This window comes from Salmo trutta, chromosome 13 (genome assembly GCF_901001165.1).
Source record: "Salmo trutta chromosome 13, fSalTru1.1, whole genome shotgun sequence".
In the NCBI taxonomy this organism is placed as follows: domain Eukaryota; kingdom Metazoa; phylum Chordata; class Actinopteri; order Salmoniformes; family Salmonidae; genus Salmo; species Salmo trutta.
Genome location: NC_042969.1, coordinates 13,871,176 through 13,889,785, shown reverse-complemented (window position 1 = coordinate 13,889,785; position 18,610 = coordinate 13,871,176). Strand labels below are relative to the sequence as shown.

Genomic DNA, 18,610 nt, shown 5'->3' with positions numbered 1-18,610 from the left:
CACCGCCAGCATTCAAAAGTGACCAAAACATCAGCCAGGAAGCATAGGAACTGAGAAGTGGTCTGTGGTCCCCACCTGCAGAAGCACTCCTTTATTGGGGGTGTCTTGCTAATTGCCTATAATTTCCACCTGTTGTCTATTCCATTTGCACAACAGCATGTGAAATGTATTGTCAATCAGTGTTGCTTCCTAAGTGGACAGTTTGATTTCACAGAAGTGTGATTGACTTGGAGTTACATTGTGTTGTTTAAGTGTTCCCTTTATTTTTTTGAGCAGTGTATGAAGAGACACTGGCATCATGCATCCTAAATATATTTGTATACTAACCACAAGAGGGCACTCTAACTCCACTTCTGAAAAGTGGATTCCATTTTACAGAAGCAAGCCATTCTTTGTATACCTGCTGGTTTCCATAACACAAGAACTCGGACAAGCAATCATGATAGAAATCTCAGTTTATTAAAATAGATATAGGCATTTTCAAAAAATAAAGTTATTACCAACATTCTGATTTCCCTGCCCCCCTAATATGCTCAAAAGCAAGTTGAATATGCTGCCAGCATTCTGAGTAAGAAACCCCCTCATAGGTTTTTAGAATGTATTTTATTGTTCACCATCTATACCTTTGAGGCTTTTTGACATGTTTGGTGTATTGAGGCTCAATATGTTTTCAGTGTGGCTAGGTATGCCTCTGGATCATTGGGGACAAGTATGCCTTTTAACGAGTGTCTTTCTAACACAATGACAAGTTCCTGTACTCTCCAAAACCGTTCACATCCTTCAAGACAAACAAATAAACTGTCCCGTCACCACGTTTTAGTAAATTCAACTCCACACCAACACATTTGATCCTAAGTGTTGAAAAGCATGCGGTCGTGGTATTATAGAGTACAATGGGAGAGTGATATATATAAAGAAAATCAGTCCAGTACTTCCCTCCATTGGCTAAAGCTGGTCAGTACATTGTAGAAAATGAACGGCTGCTACCACAGTTATAAAACAGGAGAGACGGAGGAAAGGATCAGTGTTATTCTTTTCCCTCTAATAAAAGTGGTTCTGTTTAATACAGTGGAAATATCGACTCAGTGTTGTGAAGCTGACCAGAAGGAAAAGGGCATTAAAAGCTGCTATGATGATAGCAGACGTGTTAGAAAGGAGGCATAGACCCCGACAAAAGGAGCTAGTTAAGTCTTAGACAGAAAAACATTTACATTCACTGAGGGAACTGAGTTTGATCCAAAGGGACATTCCTGCACTTTCCAGAGTAAGGGACAGTCACAGTGGTTGACGCCTTTCCAAGGAAAACATGTTATGGCGCATGAAGGTTTAGCAGTCCTGTTTTCTTAGATAGTATTGAAGATTTTAAATATTTATTAGGATTAAATCCAGTTTCACTCTTGCCTGTTATAGAATGAGTTGAGGAGTAATTTCCTCTCCACATCTCCATTAAGGGATTTTGTGCTTACTTTAATCACTTTTCAGTCATGAGCTTCATAGCCTCCATCTTCTCTTAGTTCATCCCCCCTCCCCTTCTCTCTCTCAGTCCTGGCTACAGTCCATTCGGTTCCCATGCACCCAGTAACAGATCTGGGCAAACTTCAGCGGGGTGAATCTCACAGCCACGTTGTAGTCTCGGTTCTCCCCGTCAATCTCCAGCCACTGGTGTCCAGAGAAGATGCCGATGACTTTCCTCTCCCAGCGTTCCAGAGCCGTGTCCCACACACGGCCGTACACCCCCGAGCCGCTGGCCCCCGGCCGGGCATCACAATGCTGGTAGATCAGGTCGTTAGACTCATCCTCCACAGGACAAAAGCGGTAGACCAGCTCCCCAGGCCTGTCACTGTCAAACCCAGAGAAGTGGATGCGTTTCCCTGCCAGGTCGTCTGAGGAAGGAGCTACAGACAGACGCATGAAGGGCCGGCGGTGGGGCCAGCGCAGTTCCAAGAGGGCGTAGTCAAAGTCCATGCTGACCTCCTGGGGGCCCTGGATCCAGCCTTTGGGGACACGAGTGCTTTTGACCCGGACCCAGCGCACCAGGGGTATCTTGGTGGGGGTCTGACTGGGCTTGGTGCCGTTGATGTACGGAGGAGTCAGGAAGCCCACCCTCAGCTTACGGGCTCCCTTAACGTAATCCTTCCCATCATGCACGCAGTGGGCAGCGGTCAGAACGTGGCGTTGAGACACCAGGACCCCGGTGCAGCCGGTGGAGATCCTCACGGCTGTGGAGAACGGGTAGTCCAACAGGAAGTGGTCACCGCGGATGTTGAAGCGCCCATCAGCCCCGTAAATCTGTCGTTTCTGACGCCTGGGCCTACTGGTAACTCTCCATCCTCTCATTGGTGGTGGTTGAATGGCAGGACTGATGGTGCCCTCATAATCATCTTCGTCCTCCACATCCATAGTGGTGAGGGTACGAGAACCATCCGCATAGAGCGTCTCGAAGGCCAGCTGCTCAGTCAGGTGGTCTCGCCTTCGCTCTTGCTCTCCCTTGTGGTAGCAGCTGGCGTTACAGTGAGTGGTGAAGTCCAATTGCGCCTGAGCACTGAAGCGAGAGCGGGAGAGGGGCAGGGGTACATGGGGCACCAGTGAGGGGAGGTGGACGGGATCTTGGTGAGGGAGGGCTCGGGATGACAGAGAGAGGGGGAGGAGGAGCGAGAGGAGCAGCACTGAGGTGGAGGGATGAGCCAGGCCAGAGTTTGGATGTGGAGACATGGTCGTTGATCAAAACACTGAAATGAAAAACAGATACATTTTACGTACATTCCACCACAATACACAAAATACAATAAATAAGGAAATCACTTATCCTTGAGGAATGGAATGGTATAGATTACCGAGGGACGTCATGTACTTTGCGGAAAACCTGCTTGATTAATGACGCTTAAAAACAGGTAATCACTAATTAAACAAAACGGTGTGGTGATTAGAACACTGGCTTGTCTCCCTGATTTTAGTGAATCATTCACAAACACTCACATTCCGAAATCCCCCATAAAATCAATCCACTCTGTCTGACAGGTGGATTCCAAATCCCCTCGCTCAGAGCCTATACACGTGGGATCAGTTAATGCAAGTTCATGTTGCAATGCAGGTCTACATTTTCATTTATTTTAAGAGGTAACAACGCAGCTCCTGTTCCTGCCTATACTGTGGGCTATTCATAAAATGTGATTTTAAACCGTGTTACAAGGGGCTGACAAGCATTAAAATGTCAGTTCTGCTGGAGGTTTGATATATTAGCCTCAGGAGAGAAACATCTGATTATGTACACAAGATAAGTATAGATTGAAAGTAGGTGTTGGGGCACACATTGGATATCAGTCATGGTTGAAAATATGACTGCATATGTTTATTTTTTCTCCCCAATTTTCATGGTATCCAATTGGTAGTTACAGTCTTGTCTCATCGCTGCAACTCCCGTACGGACTCGGGAGAGGCGAAGGCCAAGAGCCGTGTGTCCTCCAAAACACAACCCAGCCACACTGCTTCTTGACACAATGCCCACTTAACCCAGAAGCCAGCTGCACCAATGTGTCAGAGGAAACATTGTACACCTGGCATCCGTGTCAGCATGCATTGCACCCGGCCCACCACAGGAGTCACTAGTGTGCGATGGGACAAGGACATCCCTGCCGGCCAAACCCTCCCCTAACCCAGACAACGCTGGGCCAATTGAGCTGCCGCCCCATGGTTCTCCCGGTCGCGGCCGGCTGCAACAAAGCCTGAACTCGAACCCAGAATCTCTAGCGGCACAGCTAGCACTGCGATGCAGTGCCTTAGACCACTGCACCACTCAGGAGGCACACTGGATATGGTTACACAGCCTATTTGTCTGCCAATTAACTTGTATCATTACGTTTTGAATCTTGGCCACTGTGCTGTGTATGTGTGGGAGGATAGAAGGACTGAAGGGGACTTTATTACAGCTTGTTCAGCAGAAAGAAAAGTGTCTCAAATCATATTTATGATAAGGCTCTGGGGCCTAGAAGAGAGCAGGTGTCTAAAAGTGAAACAAGACAAGTTGAGGCATAGACGTACGGACAGGATTTGCCACACAAAGAGAGATTCCCGCCACACAACTGTATTCTATATCACAGTGTAGCCAGAGAAGATACAGTTACTCAAAGGTGCTCCTGTCTAACCTACACTGCTATGCAGTCAAAAACAACTACACCCGTCTCTAACAGCAGTCATAACACCCTGCCTCCTGATCCCTTCCACATGAAACATCTACATTTAGCCATCTTTAATTGGGTTCAATTCAATTTGCACTGCCATTATTACAAACACATTGTCAGAGTACTTAACATGTGTCCACATCTAAATCTATTTTTAAGAAGGCCTGGGGTAGCAGGGCTCTTAAAGTCTGTATAGACTGGGCCATTTATAATTTCCATGGTCTGAGACAGACTAGCTTTAATTGGGGAAAGGGGATAGTGTGTTGAGACGAACCACACATCTAACCACACTAACCTGTAATAAGGAAGCATTCGATGAAGGACACAAAATAATAAATAACATAGTTGAAGAAATATCATGGTGAGTCCATTTTCCAAAAGTTGTGGAGGGGTGAGTTTGGTTTGGGTAACCATCCATTTTAAGTCCCAAAGTACACAACAGTAAATTGATCCCCACATTAGAAAGATCCTCCAGCTCTAACACATTGCAGACCCAAATAGTGCCTAACAGCCTTTTGGAATCCTCTCTTAAACAAGACACTGGACCTCAACTAATTCTGTAAACACTTTGCATCAGAGTAATGTCAAATGCACTTCAATTGGAGTTAATTTAATTTGGAAAGGCAATATAAATTGAAAAATCGTTCCCATTTCCACGTGGATCCCATTTCTGACAACTGATAGATGCTGAGAGTTTTTTAACAAGCACCAATACACCTACTGTATCTAAGCTACAAAGGCACACAAACATTCCAGTAATGGACCTCTGTACACCTGAAACCTGTCGGCATTCTACAGCTCACCTTTGACCCTTAAGTGAAGGCTCTGAAATTCTGAGAACAGCCTGCTTCCCAGGGCCCGAGATTTGTCCTGAAAACCCCCTTACTGGGTCTTTTGTCTTTCACCAAAATCATGAGTGATGGTAGTATTGTCCCATGTCCACTCCTTGGGTTTTTGTCAGACCCCAAAGAGAACAGATGATGTGTACAGAGGAATAGTGCTGGGAGGCAGTATACTCAACTTACTGAAAAATCCAATGGGGCTGGGGGAAAAGGTAGGCTTTGGCTAAAGTTAATGTTTAGCAATGCAACATTCACTTACAGTAAGTAGTAGGCCTATCCAGTGGAGTTACTTTGTAACAGATTTCCCAGGCAAAAAAAAGTTATCTTACAATGTGGCCTCTTGGTAACAAACCTGGTATAATTATATTCAAAATAATGATTAACAAATTATTAGGCTACTTACAATGAGTAAGACAATACATGCGCAATGTACCTTTTTGTTAAACAGTTAAACAGAGTCTGTGTTTAAATCCTATTCCCGTTTTCGCCCCCTTCAAAACTACCGGGCATCTCGATTGTCCAGATTTCTCCCATCTCTTCAGTGTGACAGGTATCCCTCTCTCTTCACAGTCCCGCAGAGAGCTAGTCGCCACTTTAATAACGTCTCCAAATCAATTCGGTCCAAGCAAAGTTTATCTATGAGAGTCAACTACAAGCTTGTGTTCCTACTCAATGTGACTATCCGTCCCTGGGAGTCGCTTAAACGGCTGTTCAGTTCAAAGGCGCTTACAAATAACTGAAAATGTTACTGAAAAGACATTTAGAGGCGCTCTCCCTCACGGTCCTAGCGCCCCTGTTGTATACAAAAGCCGTAGCATGTCTCAGCTGGATAAGAATCTGCTTTTAGGGTGGTGAGAGTGAAGATGGGGACTAGAGGAGCACATATCTGAAACATGTTGAAGCCCTCAGCTCAAGATCAGTGTGTCCTTCAGCTGCAAAAAAGTCCCAAGTGACACAGTAACTTTTTTCTCCTCTCAGGAGTAGACCTTGGCACAGGGGTTGGGAGTGAATCAAATGTGAAAAGCCTAAAGCTATATCAAATGCCACCTGCCAATTAGAGCCGATGCTGAAAAACACAAATTGCTACAGGCTCTTAGAATAATTAGTCTCTACAGGTACGTGCACAACCTTTGCCATTCCAGTCTCCAAAGTGCCCTTTTGGTTGGCGGTATAACACCCCCCCCCCCAAATTGTTGTATCGGCTACATTTCTTTGCAATTGTTGTTAAAAACCTATGGCCACAAGTCGTCAAGTTCGCCACCCCCCACTCCACCCGGTCCGTTGGTTGCGCCTATTAAGCTGCTTGTACCCAAACATGCTTTGCTTGAGAGATGCTGTCACCGGTCGAGTGTGTGTAGCTAGCAACCTAGTTTAAATATAAACTACTGCCACAATAGCATAATAACATTCGTTTAATACTTGATAACAGTTGATTTAGCCTACATCATCATAATCATCAATATTTGGTCTGGTTGGCTGATACGCGCAGCAGAGAGGCAGAAAGAGAGCTAGGTAAATAAATCACAATCAGTCAAATAAATCAAGCTAGCTAACTAGCATATTTAAATCAATCATCAACATCAATGATCAGCTGATAGTCCACCCTCTTTTCCCGATGTCTTTTGGAGGGACTTGGTTGCTTACAATTTGTGATGATGAGTGAGTGAGTGTGTTGTTGTGTTGTGTGGTGAAGACGCGCTAGGCAAGTCTCTCTCCACATATGCGCACTGACCCCAGCCACTTCGTGCGCACTCATGGTTCCATTGTGTTAATCGTTTGTAAATGTTCATCAATTCCCGCTATATAGCCGATCACATATATACACTACATGACCAAAAGTATGTGGACACCTGCTCCTTGAACATCTCATTCCAAAAGTCATGGGCATTAATATGGAGTTGGTCCCCCCTTTGCTGGTAAAACAGCCTCCACTCTTCTGGGAAGGCTTTCCACTAGATGTTGGAACATTGCTTCCATTCAGCCAGAAGAGCATTAGTGAGGTTGGGTACTGATGTTGGGTGATTAGGCCTGGCTTGCAGTCTGCATTCCAATTCATCCCATTCACTGTCTTCTTGGTAAGCAACTCCAGTGTAGATTTGGCCTTGTGTTTTAGGTTATTGTCCTGCTGAAAGGTGGATTCATCTCCCAGTGTCTGGTGGAAAGCAGACTGAGCAAGGTTTTCCTCTAGGAGTTTGCCTGTGCTTACTGCCATTCCATTTTTTTTATCCTGAAAAATTCCCTAGTCCTTATTGATTACAAACATACCCATAACATGATGCAGCCACCACTATGCTTGAAAATATGGAGAGTGGTACTCAGTAATTGTAAGAGTAAATCATTGTAAATAAGATTTCTTTCTTAACTGACTTGCCTAGTTAAATAAAGTTTAAATAAAAAAATGAAATGTGTTGTATTGGATTTGCCCCAAACATAACACTTTATATTCGGGACAAAAAGTGAATTGCTTTGACACATTTTTTTGCAGTATTACTTTAGTGCCTTGTTGGAAACAAGATGCATGGTTTGGAATATTTTTATTCTGTACAGGCTTCCTTCTTTTCACTCTGTCATTTAGGTTAGTATTGTGGAGTAAGTACAATGTTGTTGAGCCATCCTCAGTTTTCTCCTATCACAGCCATTAAACGGCCATTTTGTAACTGTTTTAAAGTCACCATTGACCTCATGGTGAAATCCCTGAGCGGTTTCCTTCCTCTCCAGCAACTGAGTTAGGGTGGACGCCTGTATCAAATCAAATCAAATGTATTTGTCACATACACATGGTTAGCAGGTGTTAATGTAAGTGTAGCGAAATGTTTGTGATTCTCGTTCCGACCATGCAGTAATATCTAACAAGTAATATAACCTAACAATTTCACAACAACTACTTTATACACACAAGTGTAAAGGAATGAATACGAATATGTACATAAAAATATATAAATGAGTGATGGCCAAACGACATAGACAAGATGCAGTAGATGGTATAGAGTACAGTATATACATATGATATGAGCAATGTAGAGTATGTAAACATATAAAGCGGCATTGTTAAAGTGGCTAATGATACATTACATCAAGATGGCAAGATGCAGTAGATGGTATAGAGTACAGTATATACATATGAGATGAGTAATGTAGGTTATAAAAACATTATATAAAGTGGCATTGTTTAAAGTGGCTAGTGATACATTACATCAAGATGGCAAGATGCAGTAGATGGTATAGAGTACAGTATATACATATGAGATGAGTAATGTAGGGTATGAGAACATTATATAATATAAAGTGGCTGGTGATAAATTGATTACATACATTTTTCCATTATGAAAGTGGCTGGAGTTGTCAGTATGTTGGCAGCAGCCACTCAATGTTAGTGATGGCTGTTAAGCGGCGCAGGTCCTAATCCAGGCACTTGTCATCTCCCGTCTGGATTACTGCAACTCGCTGTTGGCTGGGCTCCCTGCCTGTGCCATCAAACCCCTACAACTCATCCAGAACGCCGCAGCCCGTCTGGTGTTCAACCTTCCCAAGTTCTCTCACGTCACCCCGCTCCTCCGCTCTCTCCACTGGCTTCCAGTTGAAGCTCGCATCCGCTACAAGACCATGGTGCTTGCCTACGGAGCTGTGAGGGGAACGGCACCTCCGTACCTTCAGGCTCTGATCAGGCCCTACACCCAAACAAGGGCACTGCGTTCATCCACCTCTGGCCTGCTCGCCTCCCTACCTCTGAGGAAGCACAGTTCCCGCTCAGCCCAGTCAAAACTGTTCGCTGCTCTGGCACCCCAATGGTGGAACAAGCTCCCTCACGATGCCAGGACAGCGGAGTCAATCACCACCTTCCGGAGACACCTGAAACCCCACCTCTTTAAGGAATACCTGGGATAGGATAAAGTAATCCTTCTAACCCCCCCCTTTAAAAGATTTAGATGCACTATTGTAAAGTGGTTGTTCTACTGGATATTATAGGTGAATGCACCAATTTGTAAGTCGCTCTGGATAAGAGCGTCTGCTAAATGACTTAAATGTAAATGTTAAACAGTCTGATGGCCTTGAGATAGAAGCTGTTTTTCAGTCTCTCAGTCCCTGCTTTGATGTACCTGTACTGACCTCGCCTTCTGGATGATAGCGGGGTGAACAGGCAGTGGCTCGGGTGGTTGTTGTCCTTGATGATCTTTTTGGCCTTCCTGTGACATCGGGTGCTGTAGGTGTCCTGGAGGGTAGGTAGTTTGCACCCGGTGATGCGTTGTGCAGACCTCACTACCCTCTGGAGAGCCTTCCGGTTATGGGCGGGGCAGCTGCCGTACCAGGCGGTGATACAGCCCGACAGGATGCTCTCGATTGTGCATCTGTAAAAGTTTGTGAGTGTTTTTGGTGACAAGCTGAATTTCTTCAGCCTCCTGTGGTTGAAGAGGCGCTGCTGCGCCTTCTTCACCACGCTGTCTGTGTGGATGGACATTTCAGTTTGTCTGTGATGTGTACTCCGAGGAACTTAAAACTCTCCACCCTCTCCACTACTGTCCCGTCGATGTGGATAGGGGGCTGCTCCCTCTGCTGTTTCCTGAAGTCCAGGATCATCTCTTTTGTTTTGTTGACATTGAGTGTGAGGTTATTTTCCTGACACCACACTCCGAGGGCCCTCACCTCCTCCCTGTAGGCCGTCTCGTCGTTGTTGGTAATCAAGCCTACCACTGTAGTGTCGTCTACAAACTTGATGATTGAGTTGGAGGTGTGCATGGCCATGCAGTCATGGGTGAACAGGGAGTACAGGAGAGGGCTTCGAACGCACCCTTGTGGGGACCCAGTGTTGAGGATCAGCGGGGTGGAGATGTTGTTACCTACCCTCACCACCTGGGGGCGGCCCATCAGGAAGTCCAGGACAAAGTTGCACAGGGCGGGGTCGAGACCCAGGGTCTCGAGCTTAATGACGAGTTTGGAGGGTACTATGGTGTTAAATGCTGAGATGTAGTCGATGAACAGCATTCTTACATAGGTATTTCTCTTGTCCAGATGGGTTAGGGCAGTGTGCAGTGTGATGGCGATTGCGTCATCTGTGGACCTATTGGGTCGTTAAGCAAACTGAAGTGGGTCTAGGGTGTCAGGTAGGGTGGAGGTGATATCAAATCAAAATCAAATAAAATTTATTTATATAGCCCTTCGTATATCAGCTGAAATCTCAAAGTGCTGTACAGAAACCCAGCCTAAAACCCCAAACAGCAAGCAATGCATGTGAAAGAAGCACGGTGGCTAGGAAAAACTCCCTAGGAAAAACTCCCTAGAAAGGCCAAAAACCTAGGAAGAAACCTAGAGAGGAACCAGGCTTTGAGGGGTGGCCAGTCATCTTCTGGCTGTGCCGGGTGGATATTATAACAGAACATGGTCAAGATGTTAAAATGTTCATAAATGACCAGCATGGTCAAATAATAATAATCATTGTAGTTGTCCGGTGAACAGGTCAGGGTTCCGTAGCCGCAGGCAGAACAGTTGAAACTGGAGCAGCAGCATGGCCAGGTGGACTGGGGACAGCAAGGAGTCATCATGCCAGGTAGTCCCGAGGCATGGTCCTAGGGCTCAGGTCCTCCGAGAGAAAGAAAGAAAGAGAGAAAGAGAGAATTAGAGAGAGCATATTTAAATTCACACAGGACACCGGATAAGACCTAGCCCCCCGGCACATAAACTACTGCAGCATAAATACTGGAGGCTGAGACAGGAGGGATCAGAAGACACTGTGGCCCCATCCGATGATACCCCCGGACAGGGCCAAACAGGCAGGATATAACCACACCCACTTTGCCAAAGCACAGCCCCCACACCACTAGAGGGATGTCTACAACCACCAACTTACCGTCCGAAGACAAGGCCGAGTATAGCCCACAAAAATCTCCGCCATGGCACAACCCAAGGGGGGGGCGCCAACCCAGACAGGAAGACCACGTCAGTGACTCAACCCACTCAAGTGACGCACCCCTCCCATGGACGGCATGGAAGAACACCAGTAAGTCAGTGACTCAGCCCCTGTAATAGGGTTAGAGGCAGAGAATCCCAGTGGAAAGAGGGGAACCGGCAAGGCAGAGACAGCAAGGGCGGTTCGTTGCTCCAGTCTTTCCGTTCACCTTCACACTCCTGGGCCAGACTATACTTAATCATAGGACCTACTGAAGAGATAAGTCTTCAGTAAAGACTTAAAGGTTGAGACTGAGTCTGCGTCTCTCACATGGGTAGGCAGACCATTCCATAAAAATGGAGCTCTATAGGAGAAAGCCCTACCTCCAGCCGTTTGCTTAGAAATTCTAGGGACAATTAGGAGGCCTGCGTCTTGTGACCATAGCGTACGTGTAGGTATGTACGGCAGGACCAAATCGGAAAGATAGGTAGGAGCAAGCCCATGTAATGCTTTGTAGGTTAGCAGTAAAACCTTGAAATCAGCCCTTGCCTTAACAGGAAGCCAGTGTAGGGAGGCTAGCACTGGAGTAATATGATCACATTTTTTGGTTCTAGTCAGGATTCTAGCAGCCGTATTTAGCACTAACTGAAGTTTGTTTAGTGCTTTATCCGGGTAGCCGGAAAGTAGAGCATTGCAGTAGTCCAGCCTAGAAGTAACAAAAGCATGGATTAATTTTTCTGCGTCATTTTTGGACAGAAAGTTTCTGATTTTTGCAATGTTACGTAGATGGAAAAAAGCTGTCCTTGAAACAGTCTTGATATGTTCTTCAAAAGAGAGATCAGGGTCCAGAGTAACACCGAGGTCCTTCACAGTTTTATTTGAGACGACTGTACAACCATCCAGATTAATTGTCAGATTGAACAGAAGATCTCTTTGTTTCTTGGGACCTAGAACAAGCATCTCTGTTTTGTCCGAGTTTAAAAGTAGAAAGTGTGCAGCCATCCACTTCCTTATGTCTGAAACACAGGCTTCTAGCGAGGGCAATTTTGGGGCTTCACCATGTTTCATTGAAATGTACAGCTGGGTGTCGTCCGCATAGCAGTGAAATTTAACATTATGTTTTCGAATGACATCCCCAAGAGGTAAAATATATAGTGAAAACAATAGTGGTCCTAAAACGGAACCTTGAGGAACACCGAAATTTACAATTGATTTGTCAGAGGACAAACCATTCACAGAGACAAACTGATATCTTTCCGACAGATAAGATCTAAACCAGGCCAGAACTTGTCCATATGGTTCTTGACTAGTCTCTCAAAGCACTTCATGATGACGGACGTGAGTGCTACAGAGCGGTAGTCATTTAGCTCAGTTACCTTAGCTTTCTTGGGAACAGGAACAATGGTGGCCCTCTTGAAGCATGTGGGGACAGCAGACTGGGATAAGGATTGATTGAATATCTTTGTAGTGACTGGGTGTATTGATACACCATCCAAAGTGTATTTAATAACTTCATCATGCTCAAAGGGATATTTCATGTCTGCTTATTTAGTCTTGCCAATAAAAAGAGGTTGAATACTTATTGACTCAAGACATTTCAGTTTTTAATTTTTAATTAATTTGTAAACATTTCAAAAACATATATTTCCACTTTGACATTATGGGGTATTGTGTGTAGACAGTTTGAAGTCTATAACTTTGTAAATATAATATAATTGTGCATTTATCACCATCATCCCCATCACTTTGTAAATATAATATAATTGTGCATTTATCACCATCATCCCCATCACTTTGTAAATCAATTCAACCACCATGTATACCTCTACCTTCCTGCCGCCTGCTGAATCTTTGTCTTTGTGACAGCTACCAGGTCCCTATTTTACATGTTGCATAAATAAATAGGCCTATGCTCAAAAATGTTATATTGTTCGCTACAGAGGCGTTTGGTGTGTTCTGAATTTCAAGATATGAATTGATGAAAGTAATGTTTATTTTTTGAAGCTGTGGGGTGCCCTTTTTTCATTTTGAGCACACAGAAAAAGGTCTGTGCACGGCTCTGAGTCGCTGACAGTTGCCAAAAAAGCAACAGACATGGACTTACTAAGCAGGCGATAATGTAGGCTACTACAGTATTTAAAATCAAATCATGGTTTATTTATATATCACATTTCAGACATGGATGCAACACAATGCGCTACACAAGAAAAACAAATAAATTAAACAAAACAATAAAAACATAACATTTTACTACACACCAAACATCGGAGGATAAAAACCAAAAGAAGAATAAAAACTGAAAGACTAAAAAGCACCCTAAGGAAAAGCACAGCTAAAAAGGGGTATTTGAAGATCCCTTTTAAATATGTCCACAGTTTTGTCTCCCCTCAGTTTCTCTAGCAGGGTGTTCTAAAACCTGCCTCTCCATGCCTCTTGGTCCTAGGCTTTGGGATAGTTAAAAGGCCAGTGCCAGAGGACCTGAGGGACCTATTGGGTACATAACTTAAAAGCATGTCTGACATGTATTGGGGTGAACAATCGTAGATTGATTTAAAAGCAAATATATGGGGGGCTTCCCGAGTGGCGCAGCAGTCTAAGGCACTGCATCACTACAGATCCTGGTTCGATACCGGGCTGTGTCGCATGAGGCAACACACAATTGGCCCAGCATCTTCCAGGTTAGTGGAGGGTTTGGCCGGCAGTGATGTCCTTGTCCCATCTCGCTCTTGCGATTCCTGTGGCGGGCCGGGCGCATGCACGCTGACACGGTCGCCAGGTGTACGGTGTTTCCTCTGACACGTTGGTGTGGCTGGCTTCCGGGTTAAGCGTGCAGTGAGGCATTGCAGGGTTGTGTTTCGGAGGACACACGGCTCTCAACCTTCGCCTCTCCTGAGTCCTTATGAGAGTTCCAGCGATGGGACAAGACTGTAACTACCAATTAGGGTGGAAAAAATGAAAAAAGAAATACAAAAAGAAACAACTAATAATAAAAAACAGATGTATGTTAAAATGTATTTTTAAACTCACAGGCAGCCAGTGCAGAGACCTTCAAACCAGTGTAATGAGTGCTCCCCATTTGCTTATCATGCAAGCAGTTTCCAGTGGTCCATGTGGATTATCCCTGACTCAGAACAAAACACAGTACTTAAGGTATGGGTGGCAATGGCTGCCATCAAACTTCTCCATCTGTGACATTTTCCATCATATACTGTAGGATTTGCTGAAACACCTGAACGAAGACACATTTATCATTATTACTGGATCGAGTGAATATAGCCCACAGGCAGGCAGAGGAATTCCTGAGATGTTGGGGCATGTTGTGGTAGTGATGGTGGTGTTCATTGTTCATCCATTCCCTGCCCACATCCCATTCAGATTTACCCGCTGACCTTGATCTTTTGGGGGGTATCATCAGGCCCTATGTGAACGTGTGGGAGAGGGAACAGTTCACTGGCGCTGAAACAGAGGTCTCACTCACAGGCACGGCACTTTCTGGAATGCTGTGGAATCTACCAGCAAGGACACACGTCAAGCTCTCTCAACACAATGTGTCTGCTGTTGTCCTCAAGTGGGTGTGCACGCATCCTAACTGCGAATCTCACACATACCTAGCAAAGGTTTACACTTTGACCTCTTATCCCCCACCTTAAACTATTTTGGTATGGTTCAGCACTAGGGCCCTGTGTCTTGGTTAATCATGTAACATGACCTGGATTTTAACCTTTATTTCAAGATTTTTCATCATTACTGTCTTTTCTTTTCTTTTCATGTCAGATGGTCCTCAGACAATTTCTTTCATTTTTGGTCTAATTCTCATTTCTGGAAAAGGCTTAAAATAAAGGTTTAAATCCAGGTCAATCACAGGGCCCAACCCCATCACAGCTTGCCTAATGCCTCCAGGAGCTGGAATATGAGATAGATTAATGAGTTTTTCACATTAACAAGCGACCGGGAGTCTGTGTTGGTAATACAGTGGATTCGGAAAGTATTCAGACCCCTTTGACTTTTTCCACATTTTGTTACATTACAGCCTTAATCTAAAATTGATTTAATTGTTTTCCCCCCTCATCAATCTACAAACAATACCCCATAATGGTAAAGCAAAAACAGGATTTTAGAAATGTTTGCACATTTATATAAAAAATATATTTTTATCACATTACATAAGTAAACTCTTTACTCAGTACCTTGTTGAAGCACTTTTGGCAGCGATTCCAGACTCAAGTCTTCTTGGGTATGATGCTACAAGCTTGGCACACCTGTATTTGGAGAGTTGCTCCCATTCTTCTCTGCAGATCATCTCAAACTCCGTCAGGTTGGATGGGGAGCTTTGCTGCACAGCTATTTTCAGGTCTCTCCAGAGATGTTTGATTGAGTTCAAGTCCGGGCTCTGGCTGGGCCACTCAAGCATATTCAGAGACTTGTTACAAAGCCACTCCTGCATTTACAAAAAAATCTCTAAAAACCTGTTTTCGCTTTGTCATTGTGGGGTATTGTGTGTAGATTGATGAGGAAAAACAAACAATTGAATCCATTTTAGAATAAGGCTGTAACGTAACAAAATGTGGAAAAAGTTAAGGGATCTGAATACTTTCTGAATGCACTGTATATGTCTTTTCTGATGCACCCATCTTCTCCTCTATAACTCCAGGGATATGTTGAGATAACGGGACATTGAGGTCAAAGTTATGGTCAATTACAGGAATTTGCCTGGCAATAGAAGCCACATTAAACTGGAGGGGTCTTATATCTTGTTGGTAGGAACAGCCCAGAAGGTGTAAATGTGTCAAGCTGCAGCCAAGCCGTCTCCACTGATGGTATCACTCTGACTTTGGGCAAACATGAACTGTGTCACAGCAGGAGAGTTAGCAAGGGAGAGAAGGATTTCCTCTGCGTGTGTTTGGCATCAAAACTACTAAGATTCCTAATCTCCTTTTTCTAGTTCCTTGTCTAGATTACCCTCTCACACACTCATGCCGCTCTGGCATTGTCTCTACAATCATACATGTGATACAATATTGAACATCAACAGACCAATTTGAAGCATTCATCATATTTCAATGCGATTTGGGATTTTAGGAGGCCCTAATGAGATGCTGTAAAAACAAAAAAAATCTACAGGAGTCCGGTCTCCGAACTGTCTCCTGCCAGGAGTACAGTGGAACGGTTGTTCCTGGCCCGACCTGGGATTCACGCTTCACCCAGGAAAGAGAGACTCACAGGAAGGAGGGCGCTTTGTTAAAACGTTTCGGTCCAGTAAAATGTTGAAAACGTCTCCTTTTATAGAGCACCGTCTCCACACTCTGGTCCTGAGGGTTAGTGGCCCCTCTCTCTTCCCCTCTCTCCCCGAACCATAGTAACTATTTCCGAGATGATTCAGTTGAACCAACAAAGCACCCCCCTTTCCCCCCACGGGACATGGCTGTCTTCATCGTTTGTGTATGACCACTCTTCAGGGAGACTGTTATTAGTTTGTCAACCCAAGCCGGGAGAAAGGGGAATGTGAGTTAGAAACACAGAGTATGAAAGTGTAACTATTATGTTATAGCTGACAAGCGGTTACATTTGTGTTTGCCTAACGTCACTGTTTCAAGTTTGTTTAGGGTTTGCTAATATATCTTATTACTTATGACAGTCAGAGTTTGAGGCAAAGCGGATTCAGCCGGGAGGAAACAGTAAAGATTCCAGATGAGTCAGTTCACGCTGGGTATGTGTGAATAGGCATACCTCAAATTTCCATTGAAATGGTCTGCCATGCTAGACGCAAGTCAAAGCCTGCATGTCCATACTGTACAAACACCCTGCTCATACCCTATAAGCTTTACCTTACGGGCAAACAGAGGTGAGTTCTATAGGATTTTATGGAGATTACAGTAGCATAAGAGCCTTTTATGGTAAAGGCGAAGCTCTCATTCAAAAAGCATTGTAATCTACACCTTATGTCTCTCACAGGTAGGTTATAACCTCTGGCATGGTCAGTGTGCAGTTGGACACACACACTCTCTTTGCCCATTTAGTTCCACCGTGGTGGGCCCGGGGATCAGACCTTGTGTAATCACTTAGCTGACATGCAGGCCGGCCCCACGACAGTTCTCCAAGCAAACAGTGATTATTAACAAGATCACAGGGGTTGTCTCTGTACTCTTTAATCCGATAATTCTTCAGATTCAAGCCAGTGATCTGGGCCTCACAACAGTAGAATGATCCTTTCATAACAACGGCCGCAGGTCTTGACCCCCTTACCGCCTGAGCCCGCTGTCACTAACAATTCTCAATGTACTCCTTGGAATTCATAGCCTCCAGAGTGTAACTCTTTTAGAGTGCTGAGCTATGAACACAAACAACGTCCCCTTTCTGCACTCACTCTCTAGCACTCCAGTATTTTATGGTTCTCTTTAATCGTTCAGTTATATTTATAACTCCCCCTTCCTCCTTTTCTCGTCAAAGTCCTCGCCATGTGTCTGTTAGGCTACATAGTTGTTCTCTCCTTTCGTTTCCCTCTCCCTTGTAAAAATCTGCCTCGTTCTGCGTTTCATCCATAATCATGAAGACCACAGTGGCATTTTTTTCTAAATGCCTTTTATGTGGATTCTCATTAGTTATTATGTACAGTAGGACTATGTTTTTCACAAACAATTAACCTCTCATGTGACGCTATAATGTATGCCCTCAAATCCCTCTCTCCTTTTCTACCCACTCTTTTTCTGTCTCTCTCCCTGGCTCCCTTTCTCTGTGTTGGGGTGGCAGGTAGCCTAGTGGTTAGAGAATTGGGCCAGTAATTGAAAGGTTGCTAGATCAAATCCCCGAGCAGACAAGGTAAAAATCTGTTGTTCTGCCCCTGAACAAGGCAGTTAACCAACTGTTCCTAAGCTGTCATTGTAAATAAGTATTTGTTCTTAACTGACTTGCTTAGTTAAAAAAATAAACAATTATCTGTGTCTCACTGTACCTTTCCTCCTGCTGGTCCCTGGTCCTCCTGCAGGACCTACAGGGTACATCTTCAGCCCTGCTTCCCCCTCTGCATGAGGTCATTTGGCAGCGAGCAGGAAGTAATGTGAAAACACAATTAGCAAAACAGAAATAAGGAATGCAAGCTAGAATCACTTTGAGAGTGATGAGGAGATGAGTCCTTAACCAGTTTAGGCCTTGTGAAGGGTGTGGGAAACTGTCCTGTCACTCCACACTAACCTCTAGCCCTAACAACCCTCATCTCCATGTTTGGGCTGGAGCCATGGAAACTAGAGGGTGATCTAGGGGTCTAGTCCAGTGAGGTCAACCCAAGTATATGGATCAACCTGATCAGATCAAACCATAAGTAGCAGGAAGTCTGAATTGACAGAATCAATCTTGTTTTCCATATAAAGCCAGATGGAAGATTATTATAAATTTGCCTCACGGGGTCACTACATGAGATCCTGAATTTGTATTAAGAAGAAAGTGCACAGATAATTTGTTTATGGATCTCTCATCTTCCTAGAACCCTCTATGAAGGGTTCTACCGAGAACCCTTTTATCTTTGAAGGGTTCCTCCTATAACCATCTATGAATGGTTCCACCAGCCTTATTAGCATTTAAAATTCAACTCTTTATGACGTATATAATAAAGCCTTTCTTTGAGGGCCTAATTATACCCTTACACAGTGGTATTAGAAAACTCGTGCTTTACAGGCCAGATCAGGCTTGCAAATCACATTATGCTGGCTTGGAAA

General features: G+C 44.4%; 1 protein-coding gene across 3 annotated transcripts; it reads right to left on the bottom strand.

Annotated features, from left to right (window-relative positions):
• Positions 1–437: 437 nt before the first annotated feature.
• LOC115205240 (serine protease 23) lies at positions 438–5,934 on the bottom strand. 3 transcript variants are annotated; one of them, XM_029771010.1, is made up of 2 exons: positions 5,424–5,934; positions 438–2,729 (listed from the first exon to the last, which is right to left on the bottom strand). In XM_029771010.1, the coding sequence occupies exon 2, from the start codon at positions 2,710–2,712 to the stop codon at positions 1,540–1,542; it is 1,173 nt and encodes a 390-aa protein (XP_029626870.1). In that variant the 5' UTR covers positions 2,713–2,729; positions 5,424–5,934; the 3' UTR covers positions 438–1,539. The 3 variants fall into 3 exon arrangements, with proteins under 3 accessions (XP_029626870.1, XP_029626869.1, XP_029626871.1); XM_029771009.1 differs by having other exon boundaries at positions 5,454–5,931; XM_029771011.1 differs by lacking the exon at positions 5,424–5,934 and adding an exon at positions 4,982–5,368.
• Positions 5,935–18,610: the final 12,676 nt, after the last annotated feature.

Coding starts and splice junctions, on each gene's coding strand:
- LOC115205240 (XM_029771010.1), bottom strand. CDS start 2,712: ATGTCTCCACATCCAAACTCTGGCCTGGCTCATCCCTCCACCTCAGTG.